The sequence below is a fragment of the Balaenoptera acutorostrata genome, chromosome 3, assembly GCF_949987535.1.
Source record: "Balaenoptera acutorostrata chromosome 3, mBalAcu1.1, whole genome shotgun sequence".
NCBI classification, from domain to species: Eukaryota; Metazoa; Chordata; class Mammalia; order Artiodactyla; family Balaenopteridae; genus Balaenoptera; species Balaenoptera acutorostrata.
In genome coordinates, this window is record NC_080066.1 from 67835600 (window position 1) to 67859197 (window position 23598).

General features: G+C 42.8%; 1 protein-coding gene across 5 annotated transcripts in view; it reads right to left on the minus strand.

The window, feature by feature from the left end:
* The window catches only part of PAQR5 (progestin and adipoQ receptor family member 5), an 88149-nt gene that overhangs the window by 31049 nt on the left and 33502 nt on the right, over window positions 1–23598 (minus strand). For 4 of the 5 annotated variants that reach the window (XM_057544218.1, XM_057544217.1, XM_057544219.1 and 1 more), the window contains one exon: window positions 14883–15049. The exons of the other annotated variant lie outside the window; for it this stretch is intronic. In XM_057544218.1, coding sequence (XP_057400201.1) covers window positions 14883–14933 — 51 coding nt within the window. In that variant the 5' untranslated portion in view covers window positions 14934–15049. The remainder of the gene's footprint in view (window positions 1–14882; window positions 15050–23598) is intronic. 5 annotated transcript variants of the gene reach the window in all.

Sequence of the window (23598 nt, forward strand, 5' to 3'; positions counted from 1 at the left end):
TCTTGATTATCCAGGTAGGCCTAATGTAATCACGAGTGTTCTTAAAAGTGGAAGGGAGAGGACTTCCCTCGTGGCACAGTGGTTAAGAATCCATCTGCCAGGGCAGGGGACATGGGTTCGAGCCCTGGTCCGGGAAGATCCCACATGCCGTGGAGCAACTAAGCCTGTGCGCCACAACTACTAAGCCTGCGCTCTAGAGCCTGCTAGCCACAACTACTGAAGCTGGCACGCCTAGAGCCCGTGCTCTGCAACAAGAGAAGCCACCACAATAAGAAGCCCGCGCACCGCAACTAGAGAAAGCCCGCGCACAGCAACGAAGACCCAACGCAGCCAAAAATAAATAAATAAAATAAATAAATTTTTTTAAAAAACCTTTAAAAGTGGAAGGAGCCGTAGAAGGGGATGTGACTATGAAGAAGGGTCGAGAGATGCAACATTGCTGGCTCTGCTGATGGAGGGAGTGGGCCAGGAGCCAAGGACTGTAGGTGGCCGCCAGAAGCTGGAAAAGGCAACAGGTTCTCCCCAGAGGGCCTCCATCGACACTTTGATTTTAGCCTAGTGAGACCCATGTGAGATTTCTAACCTACAGAACTGTAAGATAATCAATTTATCTTCTTTTTTAAGCCATCAAATTTGTGGTAATTTGTTATGGCAACAACAGAAAACTAATACAAGGTCAGGATTTGTCCAAAAATCCAAAAGCATTCTTAGAGCTGGAGATGGCAGCACATGGTTTCAATTTCTTACTAGGAGAATTGATGCCTTCCTTTGGAACAATTCAAAGATTATATATGACATCCTCAGAATCTTCCCCAATATGGGATATCTTCCTGAAACACATATCAAATTTGACCACAAACTACTCTTATTCTTGCAATGGGAATGCCAAATAACTATCATTAAACACTTAGGTAAAATTTAGGCAAGATGCAAGATGACTGAAAGAAATCAGCGAAACAACAGAAGGTCCTCAAATACAGAGCAAATCCCATCTTTGGTGGGAAATGACATTAGGTTTGAACCTGAGCTGTCCACCGATATATGTTATGGGATGTTGTTAGCAAAAGCCTACAAAAAAAAAAAAAAGAATCTAGTTTGGCTATTTCACTTTTAAAGGGATTAAAAATACATATTTATTATTTTAAATATCTCTAGGACTTTTCTAAACTAAAGGAGCCACACATGAAATATGCAAAAAAAATGATATTCCAATAAAATAAAATTCAAATAAGGAAACAAAAATGTCTGTGGACCATGAAAGAGAAGATTTACATACAAACAATCCTGAAGTTGATACCCACAGAAATTATTTTTCTGGCCATTGCAGACTGAGGTATAATTTTGACTGAGCAAGATGCTATTTTGTTTTCTTTATATTTTTTTCTTGGAAAAAGAAAAATCAAGTAAGTACGATATGGATCTAGATATTGTTTTAAGGAAGTGAAAACAGCAACATAAAAGATGGTGATCCATATGAAATTAAAATATTTAATAATTTTCCCGCTTAATTCTAACTATCATATGAAACCTCATTACAATGTTTGAACTTGGTATGTAAAATTTATACTCATTCCTGATTCTAAATGCGGCTTTAAGAATATTTTTTGATAATTCTAGTTGCTCTGCCTCAGCAGAATTGAATAAAAACTCAACAGAAGTTTCTCCCAAATGAAATTAATTAAAATAAAACAAAAAATCTAAGAACTACAGTGATTCAAGAATAATGGTCTATTTTGGCATCACTCTTAACAGAACACAAATTATGTGATAATGTTGATTACAACATCTCAAAATTTTGCTGAAATGAAGGCAAGAAAAATAAATTTTATAGACCAAACATGTAAATTTATGAATTATGTTATGTATGTTATGCCCATCTAAACATCACTAATCCACCAACATTATATCCAGACATGTGCAATAATAAAGTTTAGTTGTCTTTGACATTTTGCTGGCGTTAGCTATACAAAAATCAGAGCTTTACATATTGTTTTTTGTCATTATGAAGGAATATTTGTCAAGGTAGAATTTATATAACTATGAGCTTCATTTGTGACTTTTACATATTTAGGCATATGGTCTATGGCCTCTATTTGTTCTCCTGATTCAGATCCAGCACGTGGCAGGGGCAGACCCGATTTTATTTGCTCATCGTGAGAGCACTGAAAGGTAGGGATTGTCAAGCCCATTTTACAGATTAGGAAACTGAAGCTCAGTGAGATGGAACTTCATCTGCTATTTCATAAGAAATAGCAGAACCAAAATGCAACTCCTGGTTTGTTAGATTGAAAAGCCCAGGATGCTTCACTGCATCCAGCCTAGTGGAACCAAGGATTGCTACAAACATTTCATGGATATACTAGATGTTATACAAGTTTTCAGAAGGAAGGGATCACTGGACCCATGTGATACAGGAAGGACCTGGAAGAATAGCTGGGGAACATCTGGTTCTGGCAGAATGATGGTCGATTAGATGTCATGAAGGATCCTTCCAACGAAAACAATTAAAATGCTGGATGAAGCCTGCATTCTACGCTGGATAAATCTATCAGCAAGATGGCACAAAAGCAAGGAAGTCACAAAACCCTCAAACAAAGGGAAACTAGGAACCCTGTGAGGTATGCTGCTTTCACCATCAGAGTTTCTGCTGCCAGCCTTTGCAAATGAGAGATGAAATCCAAGGCCCATCAAAGGCAGGGAATCTAATAGGAGACCTCATCAATAAAGCTAGGACTTTCAAGATAAGTGAATGTTGGGCTTCCCTGGTGGCGCAGTGGTTGAGAATCCGCCTGCCAATGCAGGGGACACAGGTTCGATCCCTGGTCCGGGAAGATCCTACATGCCGCGGAGCAACTAAGCCCATGCACCACAATTACTGAGCCTGTGCTCTAGAGCCAGCAAGCCACAACTACTGAGCCCGCATGACACAACTACTGAAGCCCACATGCCTAGAGCCCATGCTCTGCAACAAGAGGAGCCACCACAGTGAGAAGCCCACTCACCGCAACGAAGACCCAACGCAGCCAAAAATAAATAAATAAAATAAATTAATTTAAAAAAAAAAAGATAAGTGAATGTAAAATAAATCCTACCAGACAGAACAATACAATTACAAAAGTTGTCTCTCTGAAAAAAAAATCTCTCTCAAGAATTCAGAACCATCAGTTCATCTTCATAGGGGTTTGTGGTCCAAATCCATACTACCATTGCAGTCCAAGAACTCTCAAGTGGAAAATTTAAAGTGGTTACAAATAGATAGAGGTCAAAGTTTTGTAGTTCCCTCAGGTAAGCAACAAAACAAATGCAAATCCTCTCTGAAGGATTTCTATGTTAAAACAAGCATGCACACACCTGGAAACAAAATGCCATGAATGAGAAACAGCAAAAAATAGGAGATAGCAGAAAGAGAGATCAAAGAACAGATACTGAAATATAAAATGACTATGTCCAATATGTTTAAAGAAAGAGCTTAAAAATATGAACAATAAGCAAGCAGATTTGAAAAGAACCTAATATAACTTATAGAAATTTAAAAAAATAATAATTGAAATAAAAAGTCACTGAAAGGATAAATAGCAGACCAAGCTGATAAGGAAATTAGTCAACTGAAAGTAGATCCAAAGAAAGTATCCAGGATGCGGTCCAGAGAGATTAAGAGATAGAAGATGTGAAAAAGCAAACAAGAGCATAACAAGGGCTTCCCTGGTGGTGCAGTGGTTGAGAATCTGCCTGCCAGTGCAGGGGACACGGGTTTGAGCCCCGGTCTGGGAAGATCCCACATGCCGCGGAGCAACTAGGCCCGTGAGCCACAATTACTGAGCCTGTGCGTCTGGAGCCTGTGCTCCACAACAAGAGAGGCCGCAATAGTGAGAGGCCCGCGCACCGCGATGAAGAGTGGCCCCCGCTTGCCACAGCTAGAGAAAGCCCTCGCACAGAAACAAAGACCCAACACAGCCAAAAATAAAAAATAAATAAATTAAAAAAAAAAAAAGAGACAGAAGATGTGAAAAAAGCAAACAAGAGACATAACAAATATTTCTCTAGAAGGAGAAAATATAATGGTTCTGATGTGATATTTGAAGAGATAACTGGTATATGTCTAGAACTGTTGCAAGTCACCAGTCCTCAGATCCAAGAAGTTAAGTGAGGCATGGTAGAGACAGTTGGTGCTCACCAAATATCACATGTGCTTTCTTACATTTCTCAGACTGTCTTGTCGTTAGGTTGGGGCCATGTTGACTATTTCTGGTTAAAGTTAATTCCAGGCCAGGGCAGTTGAAGAACGATGCCTTCTTGTAGGAGACGTCCTGATGGACTGGGGATGCAACTCTTCCCCTTTTCAGAACTGAGCCACTATCCCTCTCTGGGAATCACTTGTGGCCAAAGGCTGCTACCTTGCCCACATTATAGTCACTGTCCAGGGGCAGCACGTACCCATTAAGGATGGATACAGAGTCCTGGCCTTCTTTTCTCATTGGGGACAACTCTGAAGGGTCAACCCCACTCCAGAGCTCCCTGGGTGGTCAGCCGAGGCCTCTGATGCAACGTCTCCTTCTACCCAAGCCTGCTTCCCCCACTTCCTTACAGGTGTTCCTGAGAACACTCCCTCATGAACTTCCTGCATGTATATCTTTGTCTCAGAGCCTGTTTCTGGGAAACGCAACCTAAGACACCTCTCTCTCTTCCCCTTCTGTGGCGACCTAGAAGGCCACATGTTCCAGATGGAGCAGCTATGAGGTGGCAGACCTTCCATCTGCCTGGGCCCTTCACAGTTCCTCACTGACCACTTAGCTGTGTAATGTGAGGGTGAAATAAATCTTTGCTCTGTTAAGTCACTGAGCTATCTGGGATAATGTTTAAACTCAGCATAGCCTAGCCCTTCCTGCTTCCTACAGTTATTCATGTAAAGATAGCTGGAGTAACCATTAAGCTGATAAATTCAGAGAATATTTCTAGCCTATTAATTATAAAACAAGGGCAGGGGAAAACAGCATGTTCAAAAGGAAAAAGAAAAGAAGAATGTAAAGCTCAATTCAAAGAGCGCAGGAAGGGAAGGGCAACAGAGAAAACAGGACAAATAGAAAGCACGTAAGACGATCAAAATAAATGCAAATATTTCAATACTCATTATAAATATAAACAGACTAAACCGTCCCTTTAAATGACAAGTACTGTCAATCTAGATGAAACCCAACTATGTGCCATTTACATGAGACACAACTAAAATATAAGGACTGGGAGAGATTACAAGTCAAAGTAAGGAAAGAAATAAACCAGACATAACAAAAACAACAAAACTGGAGTCACTGTACAACTATCAGACAGATGTTAAGACAAAAAGCATTACTAGATATAAAGAGAATCACTTTTTAGAAATAATAAGAACTTTACTTCACCGGAAAGATACAATTACAAACTTGGATGGACCTAAAAAACACAGGCTCAAAGTACATAAAGTAAAAATTGACTTACCTACAAGGGGTAATTCACAAATCTGACACCATTAGGAAAGATTTTAACACATTTCAATTATGGATACCTTGAGCAACCGTTAAGTTGCATAAAAAATCAAAATGGAAGTTAGAAATTAATTAGAACTGCATATGTGGACTGCAGTTAAAGCAATACTTAGAGAGAAATATATATATGTATATAATTGCTTACATTACAATGGTAGAGTGATTAACTTAAGAAGTTAGAGCAGTAACAGCAAAATAAACCCAAAGTAGAAAGAAAATAATAAAAATAACAAAAAGACATTAGAGATTTAAAATACATAATAGAGAGGCTCCACGAAGCCCAAATCATCTTCTTTTCAAATTTTTTTTAAAAAAAAGACAAACTGACAAGATTAACCAAGAAGAGAACAGAAAAACAAAAATGACACATTCATGTCAATAGACACAGAAAAAGCATGTCACAAGATCCAATACCCTTTCATGATAAAAGAATACTCAACAAAATAGTAATAGAACCTCTTTAAACCAACAAAGGCCATCTACGAGGAACCCACAGCTCACATACTTAATGGAATGCTTTTCCCCTATGATCAGGATGTCTGCTCTCACCACTTCTATTCAGCATTGTATTGGAGATTCTAGCTAGGTCAACTGGACAAGAAAAAGAAATAAAAAGCATCTAGATTAAAAGGAAGAAGCAAAACTATCTCTATTTGCAGATGACATGATCTTACATACAGGAATTCCTAAAGGATCCACTAAAATACTATTAGAACTAATAAATTAGTTCAACAAGCATGCAGGATATAAGATAAATATACAAAACTCAGTTTTCTATATTCTAGCAATAACAATCTGAAATGAATTTAAGGAAACAATTCCACTTACAACAGTATCAAAAACAATAAAATACTTAGAAATAAATTTAACAAATCATTTTAATGGTGCAAGACTTGTATACTGAAAACTACAAAACATCACTGAAAGAAATTAAAGAATAACTAGACAAATGGAAAGACAGACCATGTTCATGGATTTAATTTACTTAATATTATTAAGATGGTAATGCCCCCCAAATTGATCAACAGATTCAGTACAATCCCTCTCAAAATCCTGGCTGGTTTTTTTGTTGGTCTGTCTGTTTGCAGAAATTGACAAATAGATCTTAAAATTCATAAGGAAATGCAAGGGACCCTGAACAGCCAAAACAATCTTGAAAAAGAAGATCAAGGTTAAAGGACTTACACTTCCCAATTTCAAAACTCATTACAAAGCACAGTAATCAAGACAATGTGGTACTGACATAAGAAGAGACAAACAGATCAATGGAATAGAACTGAGAATCCAGAAATAAACCTTCACATTTACAGTCAATCAATTTTCAATAAAGGTGTCAAGATAATTCAATGAAGAAATAATGAATAGTCTTTCCAATAAATGGTGCTGGCACTGCTTGATACCCACATGAAAAAAAGAAAAGAATAAAGTTGGACCCCTATTTCACACCACATGCAATAACTAACGCAAAAAAAATGGATCATAGACTTAAATTTTAGGGATAAAACTCTTAGAAGAAAATATAGGAGTAAATCTTCATGACCTTGGATCAGCCAAAGGTTTTTTTGCTATAACATCAAAAGCACAAGCAACAAAAGAAAAATAATAGATAATATTAAATTTTAAAACTTTTGTGCTTCCAAGGATACCATAAATAACATGAAAATGCAACACACAGAATAGTAGAAAACATTTTCAAACCATGTATCTGATAAGGGACTTGTATCAAAAATATATAAAGAACACTTACAACTCAACAACAAAAAGACAAATGACCCAACTTAAAAATTGGCCAAAGACTTGAGTAGACATTTCTCCAAAGAAGATATACAAATGGCCAATAAGCACATGAAAAGATGCTCAACATAACTAATCTTTAGGGAAATTCAAGCCAAAACTACAATGAGATATCACTTCATATCCATTAGGATGGCTACTATAAAAAAAAAAAAAAAACAGAAAACAACAAGTGTTGGTGAAGATGTGGAGAAACTGGAACACTTGTGAACTGTTGGTGGGAATGTAAAATGGTACAGCCACTGTGGAAAGCAACAGGGTGGTTCTTCAAAAACAATTTTTTTTTAATGGCCAAATGATCCAGCAATTCCACTTCTGGGTACATACCCAAAAGGATTGAAAGCAGAGTCTTGAAGGGATATCTCTACACCTATGTTCATAGCAGCATTATTCACAATAGCTAAAATATACAAGCAACCTAGTACTTACTCATGGATGAATGGATAAGCAAAATGTGGTATGTACATACAATGGAATATTATTCAGCCTTTAAGAAGAAGGAAATTCTGGTATATGCTATAATATGGATAAACCTTGAAGACATTATGCTAGGTAAAATAAATAAGACAGTCACAAAAAGACAAATATTATATAATTCCACTTATATGAAATACTTAAAGCAGTCAAATCATAAAGACAAAAAGTATTAATGGTGGTTGTCAGAGGCTGGGGTAGGGGAAAATGGGGAGTTCTTATTTAATGGGTACAGAGTTTCAGCTTTACAAGATAAAAAGAATGGAGATGAATGGTGGTGATGGTTGCTAAACAATGTGAATGTATTTAATACCACAGAACTGTGCACTTTGAAATGGTTAAGATGGTAAATTTTATGTTAAGTATATTTTGCCACAATACAAATAAAAGTTAAGCATAGAGTTACCATGTGACCCAGCAATTCCACTCCTAGATGTGTACCTAGGGGAATTGAAAATATGTCCACACAAAAACTTGTACACAAATGTTCATAGCATTACTCATAATAACCAAAAATTGGAAACAACTTAAGTGTCCATCAATTGAAGAATGAATAAACAAACTGGTATATCCATAAATGGAATATTATTCAGCCATAAAAACAAATGAAGTACTAATCCATGCTACATCACACATGAACCTTGAGAACACTATGCTAAGTGAAAGAAGGCATTCACAAAAGGCCACCTACTGCATGACCCCATTTATATGAAATATCCAGAAGAGGCAAATCCGTAGAGACAAAGTAAATTAGTGGTTGCCATAGGCCTGCGAGTGGGGGCAGTGGGAAATGTCTGCTAATTGGTACAGAGTTTCTTTCTGCAGTGTTAACAATGTTCTAAAATTCAATTTGGTGATGGTTTTGTACAACATACTTTGTGTGTGTCAACATACTAAAACCCACTGAGCTATATACTCTTAAAGGGAGAATTTTATGGTATGTGAATTATATTGCAACAAAACTGTTATAAAAAAAAACTTTCTACAGAGAAAATGCAGCTGTAGCATCGAGTTGCTCCTTGCACAATTCCACAGTCTGTCATTCACGTAGACTAAGAGATAAACAATGCTCCCCTGGGTGGGCAACATGGTGGCCCTGCTCAGACAATTTTCCAGGTAAATTCTACCAAGCTGCCAGGAATGTATAATTCTAATATTATACAAATACTACATATATTTTCCATAGAATAAATAGGCAACACTCTCCAGCTCATCTGTGGTTGGCACCATCTTAATCCCCAATCCAGGGGAGGGCAGTATAAGAAGGAAAAATTTCAGGCCAACTCAATAAATAGATTTAAGGATCCTAGACAAAAATATCAGCTGATTTCGGCAATAGAGTAAAAAGATACTCCATCATGACCAAGTAATATTCAGTAATCTTGGTTGTAGGTTCTTCCCTTTCATCACTTTAAGTATTTCATGCCACTCCCTTCTGGCTTGCAGAGTTTCTGCTGAGAAATCAGCTGTTAACCTTATGGGGGTTCCCTTGTATGTTATTTGTCGTTTTTCCCTTGCTGCTTTCAATAATTTTTCTTTGTCTTTAATTTTTGCCACTTTGATTACTATGTGTCTCGGCGTGTTTCTCCTTGGGTTTATTCTGTATGGGACTCTCTGCGCTTCCTGGACTTGGGTGGCTATTTCCTTTCCCATGTTAGGGAAGTTTTCGATTATAATCTCTTCAAATATTTTCTCTGGTCCTTTCTCTCTCTCTTCTCCTTCTGGGACCCCTATAATGCGAATGTTGTTGCGTTTAATGTTGTCCCAGAGGTCTCTTAGGCTGTCTTCATTTCTTTTTATTCTTTTTTCTTTAGTCTGTTCCGCAGCAGTGAATTCCACCATTCTGTCTTCCAGGTCACTTATCCGTTCTTCTGCCTCAGTTATTCTGCTATTGATTCCTTCTAGTGTAGTTTTCATTTCAGTTATTGTATTGGTCATCTCTGTTTGTTTGTTCTTTAATTCTTCTAGGTCTTTGTTAATCATTTCTTGCATCTTCTCAATCTTTGCCTCCATTCTTATTCCGAGGTCCTGGATCATCTTCACTATCATTATTCTGAATTCTTTTTCTGGAAGGTTGCCTATCTCCACTTCATTTAATTGTTTTTCTGGGGTTTTTTCTTGTTCCTTCATCTGGTACATAGCCCTCTGCCTTTTCATCTTCTCTGTCTTTCTGTAACTGTGGTTTTTGGTCCACAGGCTGCAGGATTGTAGTTTTTCTTGCTTCTGTTGTCTGCCCTCTGGTGGTTGAGGCTATCTAAGAGGCTTGATGGGGGGCTCTGGTGGTGGGTAGAGCTGACTGTTGCTGTGGCGGTCAGAGCTCAGTAAAACCTTAATCCACTTGACTGTTGATGGGTGGGGCTGGGTTCCCTCCCTGTTGCTGTGGCGATCAGAGCCCAGTAAAACCTTAATCCACTTGACTGTTGATGGGTGGGGCTGGGTTCCCTCCCTGTTGGTTGTTTTGCCTGAGGCAACCCAACACTGGAGCCTACCCGTGCTCTTTGGTGGGGTTAATGGCAGACTCTGGGAGGGCTCACGCCAAGGAGAACTTCCCAGGACCTCTGCTGCCAGTGTCCTTATCCCCACGGTGAAACAGAGCCACCACTCGCCTCTGCAGGAGACCCCCCAACACCAGCAGGTACGTCTGGTTCAGTCTCCCCCAGGGTCACTGCTCCTTCCCCTGGGTCCCGATGCACACATTACTTTGTGTGTGCCCTCCAAGAGTGGGGTCTCTGTTTCCCCCAGTCCTGTCACAGTCCTGCAATCAATTCCCACTAGACTTCAAAGTCTGATTCTCTAGGAATTCCTCCTCCCTTTGCCGGACCCCCAGGTTGGGAAGCCTGAGGTGGGGCTCAGAACCTTCACTCCAGTGGGTGGACTTCTGTGGTATAAGTGTTCGCCAGTCTGTGAGTCACCCACCCAGCAGTTACGGGATTTGATTTTACTCTGATTGCGCCCCTCCTACCGTCTCACTGTGGCTTCTCCTCTGTCCTTGGACGTGGGGTGTCCTCCTTGGTGAAGTCCAGGGTCTTCCTGTCAATGATTGTCCAGCAGCCAGTTGTGATTCTGGTGCTCTCGCAAGAGGGAGTGACCAAGTAATATTCAAATGCAAGGTTGGGGACTTCCCTGGCGGTCCAGTGGTTACGACTCCACACTTCCACTGCAGGGGGCACAGGTTTGATCCCTGGTCAGGGAATTAAGATCCCGCATGCTGCGCAGTGCGGCCAAAATAAATAAGTAAGTAAGTAAGTAAGTAAAAATAAAAAGAATAAATAAAATAAATAAATAAACGCAAGGTTGGTTTAACATTAGTAAATCAATCAATGTAATTCACCACGTTAATAACTTAAATGAATCATATATGGCCATCTCAAAAGATACACTGATAGAAAAAAGAATTTATTACTGATTAGAGGGAAAAAAAATCCTAGGAAACTAGGGATAGAAAGGAATATTCTTAACCTGATAAAGGTTTTTTATACACATACACACACACACACAAACACACATACACACCCATACACACAGAAAGAGCTAACATTATATTAAATGATGAAATGTGGAAAGCATTCATTTGAATTAAAATCAAGAACAATACAAAAAGCATGCAATCATGACTCCCCTTCGTAAGCTCCCAGGTATTCTCGTGGTGGTGATCCAAGCACCCACTTTGAGAAATTCTCAGCTGGAGAAACCAGTTGCCTATTGAGATGGCTTCTTGTTTCAGGTGCCCAAGCCCACCTACCCAACACCACTCCCAGCCACTGATCTGGCTCTGCTTCCGTTCCTTCATAATTATCCCACTATTCTATTTCATTTTTCTTGGCTCCTCACAATAGCTCTGTGAGACAGATATTATCTCCATTTCATAGATAAGGAAACTGAGGCTTGGAGAGGTTACAAGTCTTGTCCAAATTCCCACAATAAGTGGCAGAGCTACAGTGCAAGGCTGGGAAATGCTTTGTAGCACCTCTGGAATCCTCCTGCCTGTGCCCCTAAATTAAGGCTTCCAGGACAATGTGGTGAGTTTACCTGTAGCCTGGGGGCCAAGGCTACCATTAACAAAAGATTCTCAATTTGACACAAAATACTCTTGTTTCCTGGCCAAGTGGCATGCCATGCTCCATATGAACTTGCTGTCTAGACTTCCCTGTTTGTCTCTAGGTTGGGTCTGTCTAGGAATCAACACCTAGATACTTATTCCATTCCTTGTACTGTTTGTTCACATCTTTCACAACTCCCTAACGTATCCAGGTCTGTTATTAGACACAGGGAGACTTGAAATTGTGAGGCATGTACCCAAGTCCTACCTTCTACGGGAAGCGAGAACTGTCCTTTCCTGTGAGTAGTCCATTAGGAGAAATGCACCAGAATTAGAACCCTGAGGATGCCAAGAGGCGGTGCCCCACCCTCCTCTGATGGGTGAGGCTCAGAGAGGGTAGGGAAGTGGCCCAGGCCACACAGCTGGTTGATATATGAAGGGACAGGTGGCCGTATAGGGCAGCCTGCAGAGGTGCCAACCAACACCTGAAGGGGCTCAGGGAAGGGAGAGGGCACCTGCAGCTCCACGGAGAAGGAGGCCAGAAAGCGGGATGGAGGGGCAGGGGAGGTAAGCCTTCTTCAAACAGAGATCAAGAGAAGTGAATGTCCAATCTGGTGGGAAGTCTAGAGAGAGCACCAGTGTGGCTGGAGAAGAGGGTTTACAGATGAAAAACAGTGGAGGAGGTGGGTAGGAGTTGGGCCTGTGAATACCAGGCAGGGAGCTGGGGTGGGAGTCTGTGGGAGGGGCTGCTCAACGTCTCCTCCCAACACACCCCACCCCTCCAAGTGTGGAGGGCACAGGGGAGCTGATAATAATAATAACGGCCAACATTACTGACTTCACCATATGCCAGGCACTTCCCATGGTTACCTCATTTAATCTTTACCATTACCCGAGGAAGCAGATTCTAGCACCACCCCATTTTACAGATGCAGAAACTGAGGTAGGGAGACTAAGGGCACTCTGCCCAAGGTCATTCTGGGGACCAAGTGCTGGAACCCACAGAGCCCACCAAAACTAAACTTAATATTTCTATGAAGTCTCCTATTCTAAATACTCATGAAAATTATGCATTTTCTCCTTAATATATTTGCATCTGTTTGAATATTTTTAAAATGCCTTTCCCCCTCCCCCACTAAATCCTCAAATAAAACTACCCTCCAGGCAGGCAGAGACACTGTGTTTTCTCTCTGGCCGCATGAACCTTGGGCATGATGCTGGGAAACCCAGTAGCAGATGCAGGAGCCCAAGGAAGGTTCTGAAGTAAACAGATGTGAGGTGTGATGTTGGGTCTCTGCCTCTGACTAGTGCCATTTTACTAAAAAGAAAATTGTCATCTCCATCATTTATGAAAAACTGGACAGAGAAGACACATTAATCTTCAGCCCTCAGGGGCCGTCCGGTCCTCACCCTCAGAACCCCCATACATTCAGAATCCCAGCAGTTTACCCAAGGTCCCCAGTGAGACCATCCTCTCTCCTTCACTTCTTTCCTGGGCACAGTCTCTGAACCCAACCTTGACCAAAACTCCCAGGGAGATATCTGAGCAGATACCCATAATCCCCGCCCCAAGAGTCCCCACACCTGCCCCCTGGTTTCCCAGCTCCAGGCCTTTACTCATGCCATTCCTTCACTTGGAGTGCTCTCCCCGCCTCCCAAATTCTACCCGTCCTCAAACCCAATTTTACAGATGGCCCCCTTAGTGGAGCCGTCCCTGATCCCCTCCTCCCCCATGATGGAAGTGACCAACCCCTTTTCTGAACCCATCTATCCCTCTCTGAGCACACACCCTAATCCACTTTGCAACGGAAGTGCTCCTGCACAATTTGACACCTTCCCAACCAACACAGAGCCCCTTAAGGGCAGGCTTTGTATGTGATTCTTCTCTGGGCCCCGCACAGAGTAACACCTTGCACACAGCAGGCAGTCAATAAAAATGTCACGAGTGAATGAATCAAAAGATCACTGTGTCCCCGCTAATCACAGCCACTAGTTCTCTGTGGGTAGGACCAACCGGCGCAGGGCACCAGGAAGAGATGTCTACAGCCTTGTGAGAACAGAGGTGGGCTACCTGCCCAACAGCATTGTGGGAACCTGGTCTCATTTCCAGTGTGTCTGTTACCTGCCGCATCCTCATCTCTGCCCCTCAACAGCTCCGCATCCTTCTGATTTTCCCCTAATGCCATCTTGCTGGCATCACCTAGCCGCACAGGCTTTTAGGAAGAGGGTTTGGTGGTTTGTCTCCTCTTAACCTTCCATTCATGCTGCTGAGATCATTTGGGATTTATTTTTCTGGGGAAAGTCGTAAGGGCTTGGCGGTCGGCTGGGTGGAAGGGAGATCTCCCCTCCCTCCGTGACATCCTCCAGATGAAACATCCATGAAACAACAGTTATTCTTGTTCAGTCAAAGAGGAAGGAAACATAACACCGAAACAAGGGTGTAATGAGATGACGTTTACTTTGCAAGGGAAGGAGGAGGTGCACCACTGGCACAGCTCACAAGCAGCATGACCTCGCCTAAGGCTTATGAAAAACGCAGATTCAATGCATCCCAGGTGTTTCAGGGTAGCTGCCCTTGAGCACCCAGGAACAGGCGGATCAATAACTCTCTTCATCGCCTCAACACACACCTGGCCTGGGCCTCCTGCAAGGGATGAGGACAACCTCAAAGCCACACTCTGAGGTGACTCTGCCCCTGGCCTGCTTTCAAGCACCCATGGGAGGGTCCTTAAAAAACTGCCACTCAGACAAGTGCTGCTAGCTTCACCTCTGTAGCTTGAATCCGTAGTCTCAATAATGACTCTGCTTCGGGAAAAAATACAGATGTCACAGGGAAGGGCTACAACTTAAACGGTTTTAGGATCACTTCCGTTTCCAGGTTTGGTGTAGGTGAGGGAAACAGGAGGCTCAAATTCCCCAAGGGAGTCTGGGAGGGGATCCTTGAAGAGAGTGGGTGTACACAGAGCAGACCGGTTGAAGACATAGCAGTCGCCACGTTGCAGAGGCCAAGCCCTAGTCCCAGCCTGGAGCTCAACCACCGGAACAACAGCACGTACCTGGGGCACCTGTTCTATGCTGAACAGCCTGGGGAGCTTCACGCTCAGCATCCTGAAGCCGAGCTGGGAAGACTGGTGGGTGACAGACGGTCCCTGTCACCAGGCCTCGCTCAAAGTTCTGACATGGCTCCGGATGCCTCTGGCCAGCCGGTGTCCGAGCCGCTTCACTGAAAGAATACAGCGTGAAGAACTCCAGTGAGTGTCAGCCTAACTCCAGCTGGATCAAGACTGTCAGATTGTTTACCTAAGGAACATACCCTTGCTTGTGATGGCAAAATAACCAGGCTTCCTTCAAAACAATAGTGAAACTCTCAGACTGCTGAGTCATTCACTCCGAGAGTGACAGAGGGAGGTACTTAAATCATAATAGGGCAATCATAAAATTACAGCGCTGGAAAGGGCCACAGAGGTCACCCAATGCCCTCATGTTGCACAAGAGGGTCAGAGGGGTGGAGTAACCTCCCCAAGGTCACACAGCTCGGGGAGAGCTGGGGCTGCTCACTCTCCCTGCATCAGGTGCTACACCTGGACAGACAGTGGGATCCCGGGTCCGAGTCCATCAAGTGCTGTGCTCCAGATCACCCAAAGAGATGCAGCACTTCCAGAAGGCAGACTGGAGCGTGGTTGCCCTAAGACACACCAAAGGACCAGACCAGGTAAATCTGAGGCACTTTGAAGCAGAGCAACAGGGCTGCTTAAATGCAGGATTCAGACTGTTTAATAAGCTGTGAGTAATGTAAACTAGAGGAACCCAAAGCCCTCAGGGCAGGCCCAAGAAACTGAAAAATACCAGCTGGGTTCCGCAAAGAAAGAGCAGAGCTAGGAGTTTACCATAGTCCGTGCCTCACCTACTCCCCAAATCTGCCACCTCCTCAGAGCCCCACGGACGGGTTCTGTCCCTGCCTCCGAAGGCCCCAAGACCTTGCCTGTACCTCTCCTGCAGCACCATCCACATCTGCCTGCAGGCAAAGCTACCCGCCTAGGCCTTGTCTCCCCTACACCCCCATCTGCCCCAACTGGGGAGGACCCTCCTGAGATGATTGGAAACGCCATCCATCCAGGGTGTGTGCCTGGCTCATCCCAGGCCTTCAGCAAATGCTTATTTAATGATGGAATGGTGTTCATCCTTTGAACTTAAAGTGATTTTTTGTTTTTGTGGTTTGTTTATACTTTTGCTTTTTATTATAGTTCTTTAGGTCCTATGCATTATTACCTGGAACTATGTAGCAAAATATAATATAGTTATGTTTCATCGTAAATAGGCATCTTTATGGTGTAAGCAATCATTCATAATAATTGCTGGTGTAAGCAGCAATTATAAGCATAATAACTGCTGGTGTAAGCAATTATTCATAATAGTCAAAAGGTGGAAATGATAGGGATAGAGAAGGATAATTAAATAGTTAGTTTAGAAATCCCACTGGGGATTAAAGACAGGGAGGAAAGGAGTTTGGGAGACTGTTGTAAACTAATGACCACGCAAGAAAAGAATCCAGTAACCTAGCAACAATCAGCACTACCTTGAAGGAAGACCAGGTGCATCAGAGCGCCAGACACACTCAAGCCACAAACCCTGATAGTTAAAACACAAGACAATAGATATGGGGTCTGAATCTTGTTACATGAAGTTAGGGAGTTAATGGTCCTTTAAGAGTAGCATCTCTGCATGTAACCAAGACAGGAATATAGGTGAAAGGGGAAAGAAACTAGGTGAAAGGAGACATGATACTAAAACCTGAGATGAATTACCATATTTTAGTATATGTTACCACTCTTTTGCTAATATACATATGATTTAAATAGTGCCATGACAGTCCCGGTTAAACCATGTAGGGTCAAAGGAGGAACTAATGATGTAAGCCTTGATGTCTGCTCAAGAGTGAGGAAGAAGGTGGTCTTCTCCCCTCCCCACTTTTGCTTTGATTATAAAAGTGTATCCCTCTTTGTTCTCGGGGCTGTGCTCCCTTGCCTGCCCGCTCTATCTCTCACAAGCATCCTACGCTAATAAACTCACCCTTTGCCTATTGCTTTGCCTCAGGCTGAATTCTCTGTGCAATGAGACAAAAGAACCTGAGCTTCAGTAAGTCCTGACACCAGGTGAGCCATTTCAATTAAAAGACAGTGGGTTCAAGACCCCTCCTAAGTCAGAGCTCGTGGGTTCAAGTCCCAATCCAAGGTGTGGCTGGGTTAGAGTACCATCCAAGAAGGAGTGCTTCAGAAACAACCCAAGTGTCCACCAGCAGGTGAACAGAGAAACTAGCAAATAAGCAAAATGCAGTCTACACATACAATGGAATATTACTCAGTCTTCAAAAGGAATGAAGTTCTGATGCACGCTACAACATGGATGAAAACTTGAAAACATTATTCCAGGTGAAATAAGCCAGGCACAAAAGGCCAAGTGTTGTATGATTCCAGTTATATGAGGGACCTGGAATAGGCAAGTTCACAGAGACAGAATAGAGGCTGGGGGGGAGGGAGGAATGGGGGTTGTTGTTTAAGGGGTACAGAGTTTCTGTTTGGGAGGATAAAAAGTTCTGGAAATGGGTAGTGGTGATGGTTGCTCACTACTGTAAACGTAAAATGCACTTAAAAATGATAAATTTTGGGCTTCCCTGGTGGTGCAGTGGTTGAGAATCCGCCTGCCAATGCAGGGGACACGGGTTCGAGCCCTGGTCTGGGAAGATCCCACATGCCGCGGAGCAACTGGGCCCGTGAGCCACAACTACTGAGCCTGCGCGTCTGGAGCCTGTGCTCCTCAACAAGAGAGGCCGCGATAGTGAGAGGCCCGCGCACCGCGATGAAGAGTGGCCCCCGCTCGCCGCAACTAGAGAAAGCCCTCGCACAGAAACGAAGACCCAACACAGCCAAAAATAAATAAATAAATAAATTTATTTTTTTTTAAATGGTAATTTTTATGTTGTGTACATTTTACCACAATAAAAAAAGTTACAAAATATTTCTGAATGACAAAATAATATAGAAAATAATTTTTTAAAGCACATGTACATTTTACCCAGGTTAAAAAATAAAAGTTGATACTTTGCAAACAAATGAACAACACTGATGTAAGTGGGCCTGGCACGCCTTGGTTCTCCTGGTTTTCCGATCTAAATCACCAAGACACTTTCACTCCCAGATGTACCACTAATTCACCTGGTGGCAGGATGAGAGGCAACGGTCTGGGACCAGGGGAGACTCAGGCACATCAGAAAAACCTCTAGCAATAATGGGACCAAGGTTGGGTTTCCACGGACTTGCCCACCTTGGTCCCCTGGTTCTCCCTGGATTTCAATGTCATGGGCAAGAAAAAGGAAAGAAATGGTCCCTACTCTCACAGCACACACCATCCAGGAAGGATGACCCGACGAAACATACAAAAGTAGGGTAATACTTAGTAGCATACGATTCACACACTTCATTCAACCAGTGTGTCCAACATTTTTATCATGTGACAAATAAGGTTAAGGGGTCAGTGTAGAGCTGATTACACCCTGTGAGCTGCAGCAGCTGGAGGGAAAAGGAGAACTTAACTGAAATAAAAATTGCATAGGTTTGTGACACACAGAATGGAGGAAAATAGGTGTCCTCCACACCATTGTATTCCTATGTTGCACAGGAAAAAAAAAAAAAAAAGATGAAAAGACAGTCCTTGTCCCCAAGAAATGTATAAAGGAAAAGAAGAGACAGATATGCACCCAACTAACCAGGACCAGTCACCCTCGAAGGAGGGGAACCCTCACCCACTCTGTGCCAAGCCTGTGCTGGTCACCTTGCCTGCCCACCTGGTCTCCTTCACCTTCACCACTCCATCTCAGGAATTAAGGCAGAGCAGTTAAGGGCCTCAGGGCTGGATTCAAGCCACATGGGTTTAAAGACTGGTTTGCCATTTCCTGTGCAATTCCAGGCAAGGAACTTAACTCCTTGTGCCTTAGTTTCCCCATCTGTGAAATGGAAATAACAGCAGTTAATTTCTTCATAGGGTGGTGGTAATGATTAAAAGAGAGAGCCTATGTAAAGGGCCTGCCATAAAGTAAAGATCCAACGAACACTTGCTATTGTTATTCATTTTCAGATATGAAACTGATTTTATATTTTGCAGGCAGGAAAACCGAGGCTTTGAAAAGTTAGGGGGCTTGCCAAAGATGCTATCATTTGATTTCCGGTTTGTGTGATGTCTGTGGAGGGAGGTTGGGGTGGGGATGGGGATGCTTCTGGAGTTGTGTTATTTGATCTGAGGACTACAGGCTACGTAGAGAGATTGGAGACTTCGAAACTGCATTCTGTGGGACCCTAAGTTACATTCCAGGGACCACTTGTTTGGGGGTGGATGTTGTACCAGTAACTAGGAGAAACAGAAAGGTTACTTCTATCCCTATGTCAACCAGAAGGTGTCTTGGTTGAAATTTTTCTGAATTATAGTAAAAATATAATAACACAAGTCCTCTCTTTGAGAAAGAAAATATAAGAGGCATAAGCTTCCTTTTAAGAAGAGAAGTAACTTTAAGGGGAATTAAGTCCTAGCACAAAGCACTAGGACTTAATTTTTCTTTGCTACTGAGAAAAGATGAAAAATACAGTGTTCACAATGATGTTTATAACCTAGATGCTAAACAATGACTCTCTTTGACAATTAATCAGGTTGAGACAAACTCACAGGTAAGAGCAAACTTGACCTTGCTGTTTCAACAGTTGGAGATTTCTTGTGTGGTGTTTTCCTACCATTCAAAGAAATAAGGACTCTCCCATTGATACATTGTTATTTTGCATGTAAAATGTAAACCTTTATGTTTGTCAATACTGTGAAACATCCATGGATGATCATGGGCGGTGATTAAAGCATAGCTGATGATTTGTATGTTGTGCCTATTGTTAATCATTTCAGATTAACTGCACATAAAATGAACTCACTGGTCTTTTTAACCATCACAAGCTAAAGCTCTTAATTTCACCAACATTGTAAAAACCAGAGTGTAATTTCCAGTATTTCAAACTGCAGCTTGGTTTGTTGTCTCTTTTCACAGAGGTCTAGAAATAAGACTGAATAAAACAAAAGGCTTCAGAGAATTCTGAAATCAAAACACAATGTGAGGGACTTCCCTGGTGGTTCAGTGGCTAAGACTCCGTGGTCCCAATGCAGGGGGCCTGGGTTCAATCCCTGGTCAGGGAACTAGGTCCCACATGCCGCAACTAAGACCCAACACAGCCAAATACATAAATAAATATTTTTAAAAACCCACAACGTGAAGCTTTGCTGATATTTCAACAGTATATTGGTGTTCCATATAGGATTTCATTTAAAAGACGATCCACAGCTTTAAAATATGTTTTAAAGCAGCTTTTTAAAAAAAAAGGAAAATGGGCTGTTATACACTTTCGGGGATCTGCCAAGTTCTCCTGATTTAGCCCTAAAAAAAAAAAAAAAAAAAAGACAAATCACAACAACAAAACCAGCACCAGGAGGTTTCAGGCTAGTCCTGGCAGATTTAACCAAGGGAAATTAACAAGAGGTGAAACTTGCACCTGACTTCTTATCTGTTTCAGGCTAGTGCTCCATCCATATTCCTGGACCCTCCCCCAGTAAACTTTAGCCTACACACTGTGTATCCCAGGCCTTAAAGGACATGGCCAGCAAAACTTATCACCTCCTGAATGAATATGTTTACATATTAGGTGGCTGAATATAAACTGATGGGCTGTTTCCCCAATGAGAGGGTCCAAAAAAATATTCAACTTCTAGGGATGCAAATGGTACACACTCTCTTTATCACACTAATTTATTAATTTAGTTAGACGTACCTATTTAGAATCCCTTACCATATCCAACATAGTATTAATTTAATTTTATTTATTTATTTTAATATATTTATTTATTTATTTATTTTGGCTGCGTTGGGTCTTCGTTGCTGTGCGCGGGCTTTTTCTAGTTGCGGTGAGTGGGGGTTACTCTTCATTGTGGTATGAGGGCTTCTCATTGCAGTGGCTTCTCTTGTTGCAGAGCTCGGGCTCTAGGCGCACGGGCTTCAGTAGTGGTGGCTTGCAGGTTCAGTAGTTGTGGCTCGTGGGCTCACTAGTTGTGGCTCGTGGGCTCTAGGGCACAGGCTTAGTAGTTGTGGCACATGGGCTTAGTTGCTCCGTGGCATGTGGGATCCTCCTGGACCAGGGCTCGAACCCGTGTCCCCTGCATTGGCAGGCAGATTCTTAACCACTGCACCACCAGGGAAGTCCCACTATTAATTTAAAAATATTGTTTTTCCACTCCTAGTTCATAGAAATGTGTGTTCACAATCTTTGCATGCATCTTTGACAACAGTATCTTCATAACACAGCCACTTTTTGGAGTCACCTAACACAGTTTAAGTAAAATATTCTCATTTCCATCTAAGTTATTCGAAAGCTACACTTTTTGAAGCTGTGTTTAATGCTATTGCTAAAAATGTACCCCAAGTCACAAGTATTCATTTGCTGTTATGACACTGTAGGCAATTTGCATTCAAACACTTCACACAGACAGTGTGATGTGAAAATGTTAGTTTTAACCCATACCCCTGGGGTGGTGGTTCATTAGCATTGGAAAGACAAACCTTAAGCTCACATTCCAGAGGCCACAACTTTAGTTCAGTTGGGGTTATTTTTGATCAACACCACAGGGTTTACTAATTAGCCAGATGGATGCTGTCTCATTGGAGAAATGAGTGGAATTAGAGATATGTACACTGATGAGAAGTGTTGCCCGGGCACCCTCCCTCCTGCATGAGCAGAGGGTGCCCCAAAGTGGCTTCCCCTCTGAATGAGCCCAGATGAGCCCTATAAGGAGGATTCTGGGCTTGAACCCACAAGAAGTTCAGCTGACGCGTGCCACCAGACAGCTGTCACGTCAGCTCACACGAACTTTCAAGAAAGGTGCTTAAGAGCCCCTAAGAGGGTAGGTTGCTGGGACTTCTGCCAACAAAACAGGTCATCTTAATGTTTTTGTGCCCGCTTGCTGGAAAATATTTGTATAGGGGGAGGGGACGGGGGAGGGGACGGGGGGGTGGGACTCAGCCTGAGATTCCCACTGGGCTGCGCCACCTGCCGGTCAGGTTGTGGGTCCTCTAGCCCTCATGCACCTCGAAGTACGGATAGTGCCTGAGACTGTATTTCCAGGAACTTCACATGTGCTCGGCTGGAAGTCACACCACCGCTTTGTGCACCACTAAGACCGAAAAAAAATTGTCGCCAATTATAATCATGAGACAGCACTGACTGGAAATGAATCCTGATTTCAGAGCTGTTTTAATGTTTAAAAAAAAAAAAGTGCACGTAGTAATTGATGAAATACAGTGAGGGTAAACGAGTGATTGGCTCGGGTCAGTCTGCATAGCTACTCTCTCCAGACCCACTACTCTGCTTTTTACAGGGATCATTAAAAGCTCCTTTACAGGGCTTCCCTGGTGGCGCAGTGGTTGAGAATCTGCCTGCCAATGCAGGGAACACGGGTTCGAGCCCTGGTCTGGGAAGATCCCACATGCCACGGAGCAGCTGGGCCCGTGAGCCACAATTACTGAGCCTGCGCGTCTGGAGCCTGTGCTCCGCAACAAGAGAGGCCGCGACACTGAGAGGCCCGCGCACCGCGATGAAGAGCGGCCCCCACTTGCCACAACTAGAGAAAGCCCTCGCACAGAAATGAAGACCCAACACAGCCATAAAATAAAATAAATAAATAAATTTAAAAAAAAAAAAAAAAGCTCCTTTACAACAAAACCAGTACTTGCAAATGGCAGACCAGATTCCTGGGAATAAATCTCAATCTGTATTACATTTTTTGTCCTTCTTTCTTTTTAAATTGATTGTGTATGTCAGGTGTCTTCTGAAAGGATCCCAAACAAGCATTGACGGCGAGAGTTTCAGGTGACTGTGACTTCCTTCAAGCAGCCCATACAGCCCATTGTTCAAAATACAGGAACAGAGTGACCCTAAATAGGAAGAACTCTGGATGGACCCAGCTCCCTCTTTTCTGAAAAATATTATGTTGGAAAACATAAAATTCCTTGCTGGGCATACATAGCAAAGGCAAAGAATGCTGTTTGGTAGGGAATCTCTCCATTGCTTGCTTTTAGAAAACTACAAGCATGAGATCAGGAAGCTCCTGAGAGGTCATCTAGTCCAAATTACCAACGGATGCATGGATGTCACCGAGGGCATTTCAGACAAGAGGTCATATATGTGACCCAAAGAAGTGAGGTTACCAGCAGGAGTTCCAGTTCCGTGAGAAGCCAGTGGGGAGTAAGTGGAGAGAGGACCAGAGTCACCTTTTGCCCCTACTCATCGGCCCATCCTAGGCTGAATGGGCCCCAGAGCTGTCTGAACGCTGACTGGTCCTGATAAGGCCCCAGCTTCCTGGATGTGGCAGGAGGCTGCTGGCTAAGGGGCAGCTGCTGGTGAGGCTTGGGGTCTGAGTCACACTTCAGACCCTCTGCCTCCTCCAGGCCTGTCGAGATGTCCTTCATGGTAAACAGAAAACAGCCCTGAGCCCAGGAGGTGACCGGGCAGAGTTTCCATCCCATCACTGTACCAGAGGACCACCAAAGGTCCTCAATACCACAGAGGACTAACGTGCCCTTGGGGAAGAGGGTGGGAGGCAGAGCCTAGAAGTGGCCCTCACGCCCCCTTCGGACGTGAAAATTAAAATCTTTTGAGTATCAAAGGACACTATCAAGAAACCAGTAAGAGCCTA